Source organism: Polyodon spathula, chromosome 8 (assembly GCF_017654505.1).
Source record: "Polyodon spathula isolate WHYD16114869_AA chromosome 8, ASM1765450v1, whole genome shotgun sequence".
Classification (NCBI taxonomy): domain Eukaryota; kingdom Metazoa; phylum Chordata; class Actinopteri; order Acipenseriformes; family Polyodontidae; genus Polyodon; species Polyodon spathula.
Window position 1 is genome coordinate 26,054,454 of NC_054541.1, and position 16,559 is coordinate 26,071,012.

The following is a 16,559-nucleotide window of genomic DNA, read 5'->3' on the forward strand; positions in this document are numbered from 1 at the left end:
AGGGGTCACTGGTGTGCGGTGAGCCGAGGGCACCTAGGCCGACCTAGCCCCGCCCTCTCCGGCGGCGTTCGGCCAATTGTGAGAGCTGGAATACTCCCTTTTGCAGGACTGTTGAGTCACAAGGGCATGTGTGCCAGTGCTGCTCTGTGGAGAAACACAGGGCCTCTGTATCCAGGACTGCCAATCTAACACTCTTTAGATACCATAACTGCCTCAAAAGCTTTAAAGAAATAGAAACATATACTGTAGGTCTCTGTCATTAATGACTGTAGGAAGTATTTTCTGATAAATATCTGTATCTATAAGCGAGCCTGATAGTGATGTGTTTTGTCATGCCTCTTCTCCAGTGACAGGACAGCGTTTCTTGGATCTGCAGAGGGGCTGACAGCTTCTGAAGCTGAGGCCTGTCTCCTTGAGCTCTGTCAGGGGCTGTTCCTGAGACTTATGACTGCTTTCAGGTAACAAAGAGACAAGCCCACAAAGTACATACCAAATAAATATTGTATTACATTAATAATGACAGCTGACCCTGTGTCTTATGGTGTGTGTCTTCTCAGACTGCGAAGCAAAGCTGAGTGAGAAAGTGACAAGGCCAATTCTACAGCTGACCCCTATAACGAAATAAGATGTACTAGAATGTTTTGTTTGGCTTAATGATAATTATTTAGTGTGTGTGTGTGTGTGTGTGTGTGTATATATATATATATATATATATATATATGTCAAGTCCGGTGCTGGCTCTGGTGTAGTGTAGGAAAAATAACCTGGCCTGGTCTTGGTATGCTCCTTTTCAAGAATGTAAACAAATCTGACTTCTAAAAAAGTAGAGATCGTATGAGGCTAAACTGTGCAGTAGTAAGAATGTAGTAAACACTAACAGATTACAGTATATTCAGGTGTAACATAGAACATGCACATGGAACACTGCTGCTTTAGGTAGAAATGGTTATGTAAAGAGCTTTGAAACAGAATATGACACTGGTAGAGAGAGACATTGCAAACACAATAGTGCCCCTCAATAGCCATACAAATATACTGTTACTGGAAGCCAGGATGTTACTAATAATTAAAGGCAATTGGTGCATTCATATTGACATATGATAGACAGCTTAATGCCAAAGCTGTAATTTATATATTGTGCAACACCTTACCTACGTTAGTCCTGAAATAAAATATTGGTAACTATGGCGACATTTAAGAATACTACTGAATACAAGCAAGTCCCCTTAGATTCTTACCTTACACATGTATAATGATTACCTAAACAGAACCTGACTCTCTTTTGTTTGGAGTAAGAGAGCTTTACCTTTTCTTTTATACTTAAGCTTTTCTTATGTTTTCAGACACAGCAAATTGTTGTAATAAATACATGAATGATCTATGGCAGTATAATTAAAGATATTTTTTTAAATGCTATTTATGCAACCACATTTGCAGTTACAGAACACATTTTGCTTGCAAAAAGATACTAGTTACATTGAAATGAGTATGGATTTAAAAAAAAAAAAAAAAAAAAAAAAAAAAAAAACATAATTGTGTACCATGGCAGAAAATAAGCTGAATTCCATCAGTCTGGTGTCTGTCTTGTTTTGTAGGAAGGTTGATATCTCTAAAGATGGATATGAGCTGGGAAATCAGAAAAATTATACAGTACTGTAAGTCAGAGCTGTATTTGAAGTTGCACATAACCTTTTAATGAATGATTGTAAACAAAATAAAAGGTCAATAGAAAGGTTTTAAAAAGGAAATAATTCATTTGAAAAATAAGTCTCTCTAATGGCAGGTTATAAGCAAGCCAACCGGCATAATGTTGTCAAAGGCTGATTTAAAACGTAATAATTTTGAATTAGTATTGCTTCTTATTAATATTCAAATGGTTTGTTTGTTTGTTTCTTTCTTTCTTTATATACAGGCCAACAACCTGCGAGTTAAAAGAAGTGGAAAGATGCAGCAACCTCATTTATGTCAACTTCTGTCCAGACAAACTATGCTATAGAGTTTCAGAGTGGATTGGTCTAGATACAGCCACGCACAGAAGATACGACCTCTACAAGAGGTAAAAGTAACATAATAATAAGGACTATTATCATTACAAAACCAGAGGCAAGTCTCGGGGTTTGTTTACCTTAATCTAGGTGCCATTGTGGTCTAGTGTTTTGCTTTGTTTTCACAGAGATAACTAGTTTGCTGTTCTTTTCTTACACTAGCTACGTATCCTTGTCTACAGCCTCCTTCAGAAAACATTGTCTGTTTTGTAGAGTTTTCATTAACGTTTGCCAGAATGATGAGTGCACAGTGACAAGGAAAAGCTGGACAGCATTTTACAAAGGTATTAATAACCACCGCCTGGCAACCACTATTACTGTATCATCAATGAATATACATGCAGATGACTAAGGTGTGCCGGTTATATGTATAATTTCACTAAAGCCTAATACTGTACTTTATGGCTTCAGTGTGATGGCTGATTATTTTCATAGTTTCACCCTGTCCACTCAAGGTGAAAACGTTTTTCATCTCTTCCTTGTTAGTACATGGATGAGCCAGCGTCTTCATATTCCATGCTCTGTATGGGAAGTACTGCTTATCTAGTAGCAACTTCTAAATGATGGTTAAACTCAAAATATTGCATGGCATTATTTACAATATGCCTTTATTAACCATTTATAACTTAACTGCTGCAACAAAGTTAATTATAAATATCTGTGTACAAGAATTTTATATTCCAACCTACCCCATATCATAAACCATATACAAGAAACAACGAAGAAAGATTCCGCTGTCTACAGTGATGTGCACAACAGCCGTACTGGCTGTTGGGTTACATTATTTCTTAGCAATATATTTTTTATGAGGCACTGCATATTTCTGGGTCATATTCTCTTCAGAATGAATATAATACTCCTTCCAATGGAACTGGGGAAACTCTGGTATAGCTTGACTATCATCTACCCTGTAGAAGCCATTTCTCTTAGGAAATTTCTTCACCATTTCAGCAAGCTTAAGATAGAGAAGGAATCAGGTAGGCAAAGCATGTCTGTGGTTCAATTAGCTGGTTTAGGGGTTTGTTCCTACTTTGAGTTTTAAAAGTAAGCATTGGGGCAGTAAGCATTTTATTAAGCTTGTTAAAATTAATACAACAGTAACAACAATTATGGCTAAATGTAGAATAGTTAGGTTCCTCTTGGTTGTTTGTTGACAAATCTAATCCTACAACAGGCACTAGTAAGGCCAGGTGGATTCTAAATAGAGAGTAAAATTATTAAAATGCAGTAGTGAAGCAACAGAACTCAAAACCACCCAGAATGATTAAGTTAATTGAAATGTGGAAAAATAAATGCCATTTGAAGCTAATGTACATAGCCTTCAAAGCAGTTTATTACTGTAAAAACAGACTTGACAGAGAAAGAAAACAAAATGTTTTGGCAAATGCATTTTGCAAGCAAACTGTATATTCTGTTTTACTCTCTACAGACCACACACTTTCCTTTGCTTATAAATTTCAGTGCATAACTAATTATTTTACTTTGTGGATTATAACTGTAACTGCATGTGCCTGATATTTTTTATAGTTGAGAATGAAAAAAAACACCAACCTGGTGCTTAACTGCCACAGGGGGGCAGGCTTTCCCCAAATATTGCAAATTAATTCTGCTATACTCTAAAATCCCCCCATTTACTTAGGATTTGCAAGTGACCGCTCCCTTCAGTTTTTAGTGGTGGCCGACTGTAATTACAGCAAAGTATACTTTTGTAGTTTCAAAAACAGATAGGATTAGAAAACTCCTTGTTATAATATGTCGATCTTGGGTATTGATTTACTTTCCTTTTTTTCCTGATATCGCAAAAGTTCCCAGAGAAGAGAACCCTGTAGCACTGACCCAGATTAAGCTGAGGAATCACATAATTAAACAATGGAACCAGATCAAGTCAATACTAAAGGCCAGTGATCCCAGGGGCTCAGGGAAGGTGCCTCAAACAGTTGTCTATGCCCTGTTTCTAACTCTGAAATGCAATGTTCTGCCTACTGAGATTGACAGCTTGTGCTTAGCATTTGACTGTGACAAGGATGGTCATTTTTACTACAGTTTTATGTCAAGAACAACAAAAGTACCTAGACGCAACATCATCCTACACTTTACAGGTACAGCACACACAACCTTCCACTCCAGACTGTCGAAGTGTGACTTCTGATATTTATGAGTGGAAAGGCTGTAATAAAGAAAGGGACATTTTTTTCAGTGTTCTTTTTTCAATACATTGGGTGTGTTAGCAGTATAATCTAGCTAGTCTATTTTGGAGTATTTACAGGGAATGTTATGGACATATTAGAAACTTTATTATTAGGAACAAAGCACCTGTTACAATTTGGGCATGAGTAAATCCATAAAACCAGGTGATTTATCAATTAGAAATGTTTGAACAGTATATAGCTTTCTAAACTAATGTGCAAGCAGTAGAACCACTCCCCCCCCCCCCCCCTTTTTCATACAAAACTGAGGAATGTCCCCTAACGTTTTCCAATTACACTCGGAACAGCCTTCCCCACACCCCCCACTGTAGCGAAAGCAGTTTGGATACAAGGGGTTCTGTTGTTCTGCACTTGCACCAAATCACCCTAATAGGTGCACCCTTTGTGGCAATACAGAAATCTGAAGGCAGCACATCTTTCAGTGATGTTATGTAGCAGCTCAAGTACTACTGAGGAAGTCCTGAAATGAAATATCCTATTCAGAATCATGTTGTGCTAACACTTTAACTGTAGAGCACACAAGTAAAATACATCACTAACATTACAATGTCGTAGTTGTAGTTTAATATTCATTTTGTTAGGTTTTTTGGTTTTTATTGGGGGGGGGGGGGGGGGGGGGGGTGAATCAATGTCAAGGATGTTCTAATTTAATCAATTTGTTTTGTTAATTGCATTAGTGCATAGATTTCAGACAAACGTTAATTTTCTATCTTGTATATGCTTCTTTGACAGATGTTTCATATTAATAGGCAGATGTTTTATGGCAAAATGTTGTTCTAAGATGGTAATAAAGCACTCAATACCTGCTAAAAATTCTCTTTTTTCTTCTTTAATATACTAAAATTATTTTAGTGTGTGGCGGATGGAAGGCACTCAATCAGGCTTAGCCTGTGGTGTAATGGCACCAAAAAAAATAATTTCTCTGTATATACAGACAGGCATCTTTTAAATATTGGGCCATATTTTCAAAGTGTTTACTACATTCTTTAATTAACTCCTATTTTTTATTTTATTTATTTTTAAAGAAAACTTAGAACCAGACAAGTTATAAAATCCAAGTTCCCCTAAGCACTCGCAAGTTGTTTCATATTCATTCTGTAACATTAAGAATTTTTCTCCTTTAAAAAGTAGGCGTTATTTAAAGAACAGAGGAAACACTTTGAAAATATTGGTCCATTGTAGCTTGTGTTAAACTGTATGGCAATCTTTATTATCCGATTGTGTTACTGACCAACCCACCACACTGTCAAAGTTGTTTCCTCTGTAGCTGTGGAAGAAGTTTAAATGTTTATTTTTGGATACACTATTGGTTTAGCCTTTGCCTGGTAATAAATAAATAAATACATTTAAAAAAAAAAAAGTTTTACACTGTCCATTTTTTATTCGCACAAGCAAGCATGACACCATGGCATAAATACCCCCTCTAGAAATCCAAGACATTTTACAATAAAGTGCTGGCAACAAAACAAAGCAAACCTACTAAAACCAATTGAATTTAAAAGTAGTTGTATGCCGTTTCTAAACAAACATGTATATTTTCCGTATCTACAATATGGTAAAAGCTTGTGGAAAAGTGTAACAAATCCTTTAAAAACAATATTAAAAAACAGTAAAAGGTATAAAGCTAACAGCATTTGCTTACTATACACGATATTGGTTACTGTAGTTTTACCCCATGAAGTAAAAGTTTCATTAGAAAGTGAAAGCCTATTCATGTATGGACTGTAAATAGCTTCATTAAAAAAAAATAAAAAACAATCATATTTAGCCATTTTAACTATTGTGTTCTGTACAGTTCTATACTTTGTCCAAAAAAGGACAACAGTGTAGTGAAATGAAATGAGAAGAGCCTAAGTAACTAAACAGTTTCACTTTGTTATTCTGAAAAATAATTTGTATATTCTAACTTATTAATAAGTTAGAATAAGATTAGACTATTGAAACATGGGAGATCTGTGCTTTATTAAAAAAGCATGAGAGACCATTCCATGTACTATATAGCTAAAAATAAAAGATCTAAAAATGTACTGTCTCTCCTCCCACCGTTTACGTAGTTTTCGTCAACGTTTTTCAGAACGAAATGAATTTGAAATGTACAAAATTAAGCCCTTTAGCATTACTTTTACATAGAACACATTTTATCTAGGTTATGCCTTTACCTCTCATCTAAAATAAACTAAAACAACAAGCACTCATTTGGTAAGGCCTTTGTCAGGTTAGTAGTAAATGCACTTTATAGTCAAGAAAGTAAATATTTAAATATTTACAATAGGATTTTAGTTGACTGCTATAACATTTCATCTAGCAATCTTACATTACAATACAACTGTTAGTACTAAATAGTACATTAGAAATAGTCTACTGAAGTTATTTTATTTTTTTTTTTAGACAAATAAAACAGGTTGCAATTTACAAATATTTTTTTGAAAATCCAGTATTTTTGTTCATGATCCTTAATTCCTCTTATCAGAAAGTGCAGAGTCATTCAATCTGTATAATAACTTTGATTTAATTAGAACTCAAGCAATCTGAGGTACTTGTTAGAAAGAAATCAGTAAAAATACACTGTTCCTCCTATAAATTCTAAAGGGACTGCTTTCCATCATACAAGCAAGAATTACATATTATCTTAGCGGTTATACATCAAAATCCTGTTAGATTTTATTAACCCTTTAACAATATCAGTAATACTATTAGTAAACTATTAATAATGTTAAATACATATAAAAAATAAACTATCAAATGCACCTCATGTAGTGTAATCTGATTGGTATTAGAGATTTGGTAAAGGAAGCTTTGAGAAGTTTTATTCCTGTTTAATGCAGAAACTAGAACAATTCCACAACATCTCTCTTAGCTTAGCAATGAGTAAAACTAAACTTTTATAGCAGTCTTAAACAAAATATATAGATCCCTATAGAAAACTTTTATAAAAGTATTGTGTTAAAAGCACTGACAAGTCATCTATAGGGCACTCTCAATTCCTTTAGTAATACAGAAACTAGTGGTGTATTCAAAAGACACTGGAACTACACGGTAAATACAGAAACAAACCCCATATCTCTCTTTAAAACTAAATGTGTATAGAAATGTTTCGATGGTATCCGGGTCAGTGCAAGTTATAACAAAATAAACAAACATACACAACAGAAGAATACTATTTCCTGTCCCTTGCATTTCACAATTTCCTAACAGAGGTTAGAATTGAAAGTACAAAGGTAATTCCAAGGTAGCTGGTTTGGTCGGCACTTGATACGGTTCAGTACATTTGGTGTGAAGTGTGAACAATAAAGTCAACTTGAGAAACTAACCGTACCAAGTCCATCTAAAGCGGTGGTCTCGTTCCGTTTGGCAAATGCATCTGCTCTGGTTTGCTTGCTAAACCTCAATGTGAACAACAGCTGGACTCAGTCCTTTTGCACACAGGAAACACACTATACAAGGTAACCTGACCCAGAAGTAAACATTTTGTATGTAATTTAGTTCATATTCGGAGGAAACAAGTAGAGCAAAAAGCAAAAAAAAAAAAAAAAAAAAAAGTCTTTGGGAACTACATTAGGGTTACCAGACATCCCGTGAAAAATGGGATTGTCAGTTTTAGCCGTAATGTGTTGTTCCTGTCAAACAGTAAAATTGTTAATCGTCAGTTTTGAGATTACACACACACATATATATATATATATATATATATATATATATATATATATATATATATATATATATATAATTAAAGTACAAAATTGTATCAGTGTGCTCTACAAGTTAATAGCAGACTAATGTATTAGTTTGTGTTAGCACCATTCAAAAATAAAACCTTTACAGTGTAGATGGATTATTGTTTAAATCATTCTAATTAGGAGTGTACACCATATGTTTAAATCTGGCTTTTTGTACATTTAACATGTGTTGACTAGATGACAGTATAAAGAAAATAAGTTATGATTTCAATATATTTACCCAAAGTTTAATTTTGGAACTATTATTGTGTTATTATATACCGTTATTTTAAATGACTTCAAAAGTTGTTACAAAGTCAATGAATTGAAAGGAAAAAAAAAAAAACACAACACACAAACCTGCCAGTTTTTCACTCTGGAAATCTGGACAGTTTGAGAAACTGAAGCTCTGGCACAAATTGTCAGATAGCAAAATCCAAGCTGAACTAGACTAAACTTAAATGATTTTGCTTACCAGTAGGAGAACCGTGCAGAATTGTGTAAACCGCATTATTCTCCTACTCCTACTATAGACATATATATATATATATATATATATATATATATATATATATATATATATATATATATATATATATATTAGCAAAGTGTACTCCCCAAGTGCTTTCTTCCACAGCAATATGCAAGAATCCAAAACACGCTATATTAAAAACTGTAGCAATATATCAATAGCTGCCATCTTTCAATATGCCTTGCAGGATATTGTAAGCATCCGGTTCATATACCATATAAATGAACTGAGTGCACTTAATAAACTGCACTGAGCACACATGAACTTGGTCATGAAAGAAAATGGAAAAGGACCAAAAAATTATCTTTAGCTGGGATACAAACTAACTCCGTCCCTTGGGGGGGAGGGGGGGAATTAGACGCTGTGAACAAGATAACATCACTGAGAAGAACCGTGCCCATGTTAAGAGGTTCATGTAATAACAATTCAAGACATCAGCTGCATGGCCCAATCTATGTTTCCATGATCTATTGCCTCCTCTACCAAGTGTATTTGCTAATTAGGCACATGATTGTATTTCACACATCTGTCTGTCACAAATTAAAGTAATTCTGCAAAGAACCAAAAGACATTCAGTTGACAGGAACCAATAATACCACTGTTAGCGGTTAAGTGGATTACATAAATTGTAATCCCCCCTTTATTATAAATTACACTGTAGTTTCTTATACCATAAATACAATCCTGGTTACATAATATTGTTCTAAAAAAAACATAGTTCACCACCAATGAACAAACAATATTTTATTGAATTAAACAAAGTTTATCAATAAATGAATAGCTCATCGTTGCAATGTACCTTTCCGCTTGACCTTAAGCATGTTCATCTTCCGTACTGCTGCTTTAAAAGGTAGCACCATATTTACAGGATGTTTGTCAGCTTTTATAAATCAAACGTTGCAGCACTTGTGCTGATAGAACTTTCACTCTAATTTTTATTTTTTCTGTTTCTTCTTGCCATTCATTTCAAAGTAGGCATCTTTATTTTTGGTCTTCACTGCAGGGGGTCTTGTTACAGAAGGCACAATCTTTGTATTTGAATAAGGCTTTTTTATAGATGAACCTTGCGCTTTTCCAGACTTTGGAGGTCCCTTTGCAGAAGCTGCAGTCTTACCTGCTGTCTGTGTTGTGGTTGTTGGAGTCTCTGGAGTTCTGGCTACAGTTTGGGGAATCTTAACTACAGACAATGGTTTCCTCAGAGAACTATTAGAATTAGCAGTAGGAGTTCTGGGTGCTTTGGTGTTTTTTGAAATGGTCCTTGGAGAAGGATGACTTTTGGTCTGTAGATTATTACCAACTATATCAGTGGACAGCGGTATTTTAGCTGAAATCTTAGGGATTGTAGTCCCAGAGGATAGGGTCTGGTTCTTTGCGGAAGATTTGAGAGGTACACGACCTAAAGCAGGTAACGGCCTGGATGTTTGACTGTTTTTAGCAGGGGTTTCTGATTTGGTGGCGTTTCCAGTCCTAGGTGAAGAAGGATGTTGTTGTTCAGAGGGCTGAACGCCTTTCGTGTTCAACCTCAGCATTGCTGCAGGAGACCCAGGCCGTCTTTGTGAAAGCCTTCTATGAACAGAAGAAGCTGGTGATGCTGTGCTGGCCGTAGGTAGTTTGGGCTTTTCAGGTGCCTTTTTACTCGGTATTCTTGGAGTCGACATCAGTGAATTAATGGGTTCTGAACAAACCGAAGGTGTCCTTGATCCAGAGGGTACAGGGTGGCACCTGGGGGGTGAGGGGGTGAGTTTGGAGAAGAGTCTTGGATTCCTGGTTGACGGCTTGGGACATTTAGCAGATGGTTCTGAACAAATAGATGGACTCCTAGATAAAGCTGGGGGTGTTTCACATTTAGATGAGGGCTTCAGTCTGGACACCATTGGGGAATGTGTCAAAGGTGACTGGGGACGCCTTGCCTGGTTTTCTAACTTTTTTGCTAATGTTATAGGTGTTCTGGCCGAAGAGTAGGGGCTTTTGGATGAGTAGTCTTGAGGTCTAACCCCAGTCAGTGTAGAGGGCGGCTGTGGAGATTTACTTTGAGGTGGAGGAAGTTTTTTCGCTAGCCGTGGTGTTGTTGCAGGGGAGTGTGGGCATTTCGATGGGGTTGGTGTTCTGTTAGTAGTTAGTCTGGGTACTGGAGCAGCAGAGCTAGGCTTAGAAGGCAAGGACTGCAGATTAATTGCCGATAAGGGGTTCATAGTAGGTGGCTGAGGAGTCCTGGCCGGGGATGGTGGAACGTCAAGAGAACCCGAGACTCCTTTCTGAAAAGCAAGGATTTTCTGTTCGAGGGTGGTGAACTGTAACACTCGGCAGGGGTCATACTTTAACAGGAAGCCTTGAAGGGTGTCCCACCCACCACCTACTCGTACCATCACATGCTTTCCATGTAACATCTGTAATAAAGTGAAGAAAACAATATTTACAATGTCATATGTAGGATTTTCTTTCTTTCACCTAGAAACACCTGCAGTACACAAAAGCACTGGGACCTTTTTTACAGCATGCTCAAATGCAACAGCATGTGTTCTGAGTAATAACAAAATGGTGTTTTAAAACTAGCAAGAAACAATAATTGAACTGCTTTCTCTTACAATTTGGTTGTTTCTTGTTAGTTTTTGCTTCATTCCTCTCAGAAGATGTGCCTGTGCCTTTAAACTAAAGCCCATTATCTTTACAGGGCTCCATCCTGTTTTTTTTTTTTTTTTTTTTAAATCAGATAAAAATAAAAAAAAAGGATATCTATCTATCTATCTATTAAAAGAACAAATCAAATATTAAGATTTTCTTTTATGGATGAGTGTTCAACTTGGTATTTGTGAAAGGTGTTAGATTAGGAAGAGCATAAAGGCCTCAGCCCACAAATGCAACTCCAACGCAAGACTAGTATTCATATAAAACTGGCCCTCATGCAGGTCAGGTTTCAATTATAGTACAAGTATATCTTAAATGAGGGCTTCTTGTCTTAATGCAATTGCCATAAGGTTTCATAGGAATAAAATTCCATGTAGTTATCTGAAGTCCTTTAATGCTGTGTGTTAAAACTAAACAAAGACTATAAAAATAGACACACCAATGTATGCAGCCTTAAAATAAAAGGCAGTAAAGTTCTGGCAGCAGTACATATTCTAGGAGAGAGCAGAAATAAGAAATTGATTTATGCAGATTATTTAACAATTTGAAAATGTACTTTAAATGAAAAAAAAAAAAAAAAAAATGTATTGGAGAATGAGTGAATTTTGGATAGCACTAAATCTGTCCAAGCCAATCAAATCATTTGAAATTACAAATATTCCAGTAATTTTAAAAGTGTTAGGATGGGCTAGAACCTTATGAGCAAACTGTTTATTTTAACAAATGCTCTTTGCAAACAATTTCTGGTGACATTACTGCAGACAATCTTGGTGCAAGGTTAATAACAGCTACCTGTAGTCAGACCCTTGTAATAAACACGTCCTCCTGTCAACTGCATTAGATCAGCGAGGCTTTCCTCAGATGTTTACTGGGCTAAGATCACATGAGCCTGTGGGCCAGATGCCCAAAATTGTTACAGAATCATTTTCACACATGTGGAAAATGTTTGACCTAGAATATTTCAGTATCCACACAACTGGAACTATGGAATTACCATGTTTTCTACATTGCCTTTATAAACATCTCTGGAGATGAAACTAAATCACACATTCAAGTATCACAAACACAAAGACTCTTTCCACTTCCCCCCTCCCCCTTCAAAACAGGAGGTCGCATGACAGCTTCTAACTGAAGTACACCCCATGTAACTCAAAGCTGTTTGGTTTACTATTTAACATAAGTCATACAAAACAATAAAACAGCACTGCAATCTGCATATAGAGTACTGGATTCTGTCCATGTTGATATATTTTAAACCTTGCAACACAAATACATTTGTCCAATTCAGGAGGAGCTATGCTGTTGGTTGTCATCATCATAAGAACTGTGCTATGAATTAAACATGAAATGCATTAAAAAGGGCGTTCACATCAACTTTAAAATTTTACAATATCAGAAACGTTCTTACTGTACTTAATGTCAGCCTTAAGGCATAATTCGGGGAGGGGGAGCAGGAGAGGGCATCTTTCCCACTATGATTCCTATCCTTACCTAAATTCTGCTTCGATGCAGCCTTTCCTAAACACTCTGGCGATGCACGCAGTTCCAGACACAAGGTCCGCAGAGCACCCAAATCTTTTATTCCTGACTTTGGCTCTCTCACCTGTCAACCTATACTCTCCTATAAAAGCTTAATGACAACTACTGGGTTTCATCTTGCGTTTGTCTTTTAGCGTTCAGCAATTAAATTCGCCTTGATCGGCTGGGCTATTGAAAAATAAGCCAAAACAACATCTCTAATATCCAGACTTTGACCACCTGTTTGATCTATCCTTGGCGGTGTCCGGGGATATTTAGCCCGAGCAGACATCTCCAACCTGGTCCAATCCAATCATTCACCTGCAATACCAAGGCCCAACCTGGCGGGGTTCCGTCTGAAACTACAGGGTTCCAGGCAAAGACAAGCTCCAGCACCAAAACAACTCAAGTATAAAGACTGTCCGGTCGCCAGGATCTTCAAAGCCCTCTTTGACTCTGGGATCCAAATCCCCCTGAACTCAGGACACGAGGCTCTATTCCTGATGCTCTGCTAAAGCACTGAGCCATAGCCCATCTACTAACCCTAAAGTTTTTCAGCCAAGGCAGCAGCCTTCCTTGCATCGGACATCATCAGCTGGGTTGCACCTGATCACGACTTATTCAACCGGATCTTTGGCTGCTTGAGCGCTCACTTATGCAGGGTCTGCAGCACACCCTACTAACCTCTGCCCGAAAACAGCCATTGCAACCGGCACCAGCACTACTCAACCTCCTAGGACCCCCACATCTCCCCCTTCAGTAACAAACTATCAGCCGCAAATCTGATCCACGCATCTGCACCCTCACCACCTCACATAACAGGGGCAAATACGGACAACCAGTTAAGTTTTCTGGAGAAAGACAGATTTGTAATAACTAACAGGTTGACCTATTTTAAGTCCAACTGCAGATTCGTGCACGTATGCAATTTCTGCGGTGACATGGACTCCAGGATCATCTGCAAAGTTAAGAAAAATGACAATCTATACTGACAGTTTCCACACCCATCAACACAGACGATCTCACTGAAGCTCTCCACTCGCACCCCAACCAGCAATTCACACAGCACCTAATTAAATGGGCTACAACACTGCTTCCGCATAGGTATCACCAGCCTCCCTGCTTCCTTCTTCATTTGCAAAAACCTCAGATCCGCCACTTCGGAACCAAAAGTCATCTCCACCCTCATTCAAAAAGAAATCGAAAAGGGCTTTATGGCTGGCCCCTTCGCTTCCCCACCATCCCTGGAATACAGAATTGACCCAATTGGCATAGCTACATGAAAAACATCAGGTAAGCAGCGCCTGATAATCCAGAGGTCCCCCCCCCCCCCCCCCCCCCCTTTAAAAGTTAGGAAAGTTTTTTTCCCTCCACAGTGCAGACAGCCTCCAGTCCATAGTCATTTTACTAAATTTTATTCTATGTGTGCAGCAAGCAGTCTTATTCATAGCGAGATTTGCAGAAGCCGAGGATCCTATCTTTGGGGGGACAGTGAAGCCAGAGGGGACCACCGGCCACACCTGTACTTTCACAGCTCATGTGCTTGCCTCTACATAGGCTCTATCCTAATCCTGCCTCTACTAGCCAAACTCAACTCTCTAAACTCTGGCCTCTAACTGTCTTCTTATTCTCAGGTCCCTTCGGGGCTCATGAAGGCCCGGTCTAACACTTTCTGTTTCCAGGTCAGAGATCTTTCCGCCTCTTGGGAAGCCGAGTCTGCCCAGGCCACAAGAACATGGTCCTCCGAGCAGTAGGGGCTCTTCCCGTCCTACATGTTTTCGGTAACAACCACATGGAACCTCTGCGCTCTCATGGGTATCCGTTTCCCGGACCGAGTGAGGATGCTACTCTAGGTCCTCCGAGTAGTGAGTTATGTCTGTCCTGTCTGTCTTCTAATATTCATATACGGCCCATGAACTTGGGTCTAAATGGATTGTCCAACTTATCAATGTTTTTTTTTTTCCCCCTATTTCCATGGACGGTTAAATGCAATTATTAAAGGTTTTCTTGAAGATTCCCTTATAGCACAAAAGAGATGTGCTGTGCTAAAGGTTTTGCCAATAAGCATCACTGCTACCACCAATTCCGTGGAAGTTCATTTTTGTAACATTCGATGAATGTGTTTCACGCAGTTACCCCTCTTCGGCAATGAGCTCACACGATTCATAACTCCAAATCAATTCCATTTTCAAAGACACGTTACAACTATAATTAACACAAAGCTACCGCTCTTATAAAGTTTGCAACACTCAATGCAAATCTAGAATCTAGAAAAAGAATGTTCCACTCTGGGTGCCAAGTCATTGGTTTTATTTGTGTGTTTATTTGTATGGTTATAGCTACTTAAAAACATAGAAAACAGATGCAAAGCACCTAGATTGTATTTCATGTTCCCATTCCTCTATTTCTGAATGTCTGCATTTCAAAAAACATGTGGAAAGCAGAACACTTGGGTACTACCCCAAAGAGGAAGTGTTTAGCATGATGTGTTATTTAGAAAAATACATTTTACATCTCTGAAGGGCAGGATCATGTTTACTGGTTTTCATCCAATGTAATATTTCTTGATAAAACATCGGAGAGGCTGCTTTAATAGCACTGCAATGCAAATACAAAAATAGATCACTCTCTTTAACAGATTGGTGTGGCTAGCTGCATTTTGAGAGCACTTTACCAGGAAACAGCTTTTTCCTAATGTTTCAGGTCATACCCATTTTGTATCTTTTTTTATGATTCCAGGAAAAAGAATGACGGCAGATTTTGCTGACAATGAACTGGAACAACACAATGAACATTTGATTACGTCACTGGTAATGCATGACAAAATTAAACATCTTCTACAAAAGGTGTAAAGGCTGCGTTCCTGGTGGCTATGAATCATTCAGCAATTAAAGCTTTAATTCACTATAAAATCTCAGAGTTGTTTGAAGTATATATAAGACAGGAACTAGAGTTTTAACGCTTTGCTTTGTAGTTTGAAGAGCAAAACTGAATGACATTGGCATGCAAGTTGAGTCTGTTTCCTTATGGACCACCAAGCTATAAGAGAACCCCTCCTCCTAACAAGGAGAGCATCACAGCTGGCCTTAATTCACTCCTTCTTTTGGTATCATTGATGTGATGTTTATGATACATTGTAATGTCCCCATCCAATTTAGAATATGTTCTTAAAACTGCATCTTTTATTAAAAAGGGTCCTTATTTATTTTCCTTCCTACTCACCCTTATGAACAGAATTTTATCTCCCAGTCTGTATCTGCCCTCAGATAAATATTCAATTGAAAACCTGTGAGAGCAATTGCAAGGGGGGTCTTCTGCAATGTTCTGAACCTGGAGAAAAAATACAAAATGGGCAAAATGAGATCCTGGTTAGATTCTGCTTGCAGACATCACTAATAAAGATCAAGTCTTTACACTGCATTGCTGATGCTCTGATCTGCAAGGGACACATTTGTTGTTTGTTTTGTCAGAGCATTTTAATGAATGCGTGTTGCATGCGAAACAACCTTGTCATTCCATAACAAACAAAGAAAATGCAAAACAGTTTCGCATTTTATACAGTATTTACTTCACAGTAATATTTCACATCTGTATTGAACACCAAGTAAAAAAAAAAAAATACTGAATACATCTTAAGTTTACACACTTTTTCTAAAGGAAATTTAAAACAAACAAAAACGTTTCAAAGCAAAAACCAAAAACAATAATTGTTAATGTTTGTGCTTGTTAATCTAACTTTCTTTCAATTTTTTTTAACCAAACTGTACACTGGTGAAGTGTTTATATTACTGTATAAAAAACACACAGAAAAGACACTGCCGTTAGATACAGATTTTCTTTCTCCTAGACAGATAAGAACCACACATTGGGGAACAGTGTAATAATGCATAACTATTGATAGTGTACTAAATTGATT

General features: G+C 37.3%; 1 protein-coding gene across 2 annotated transcripts in view; it reads right to left on the bottom strand.

Annotated features, from left to right (window-relative positions):
- Positions 1-8,589: 8,589 nt before the first annotated feature.
- The window catches only part of LOC121319675 (GAS2-like protein 3), a 36,479-nt gene continuing 28,509 nt past the window's right edge, over positions 8,590-16,559 (bottom strand). For both annotated transcript variants that reach the window (XM_041257347.1, XM_041257348.1), the window contains exons 8-9: positions 15,866-15,973; positions 8,590-10,887 (exon numbers count right to left, since the gene is read on the bottom strand). In XM_041257347.1, coding sequence (XP_041113281.1) covers positions 9,436-10,887; positions 15,866-15,973 — 1,560 coding nt within the window. In that variant the 3' untranslated portion in view covers positions 8,590-9,435. The remainder of the gene's footprint in view (positions 10,888-15,865; positions 15,974-16,559) is intronic.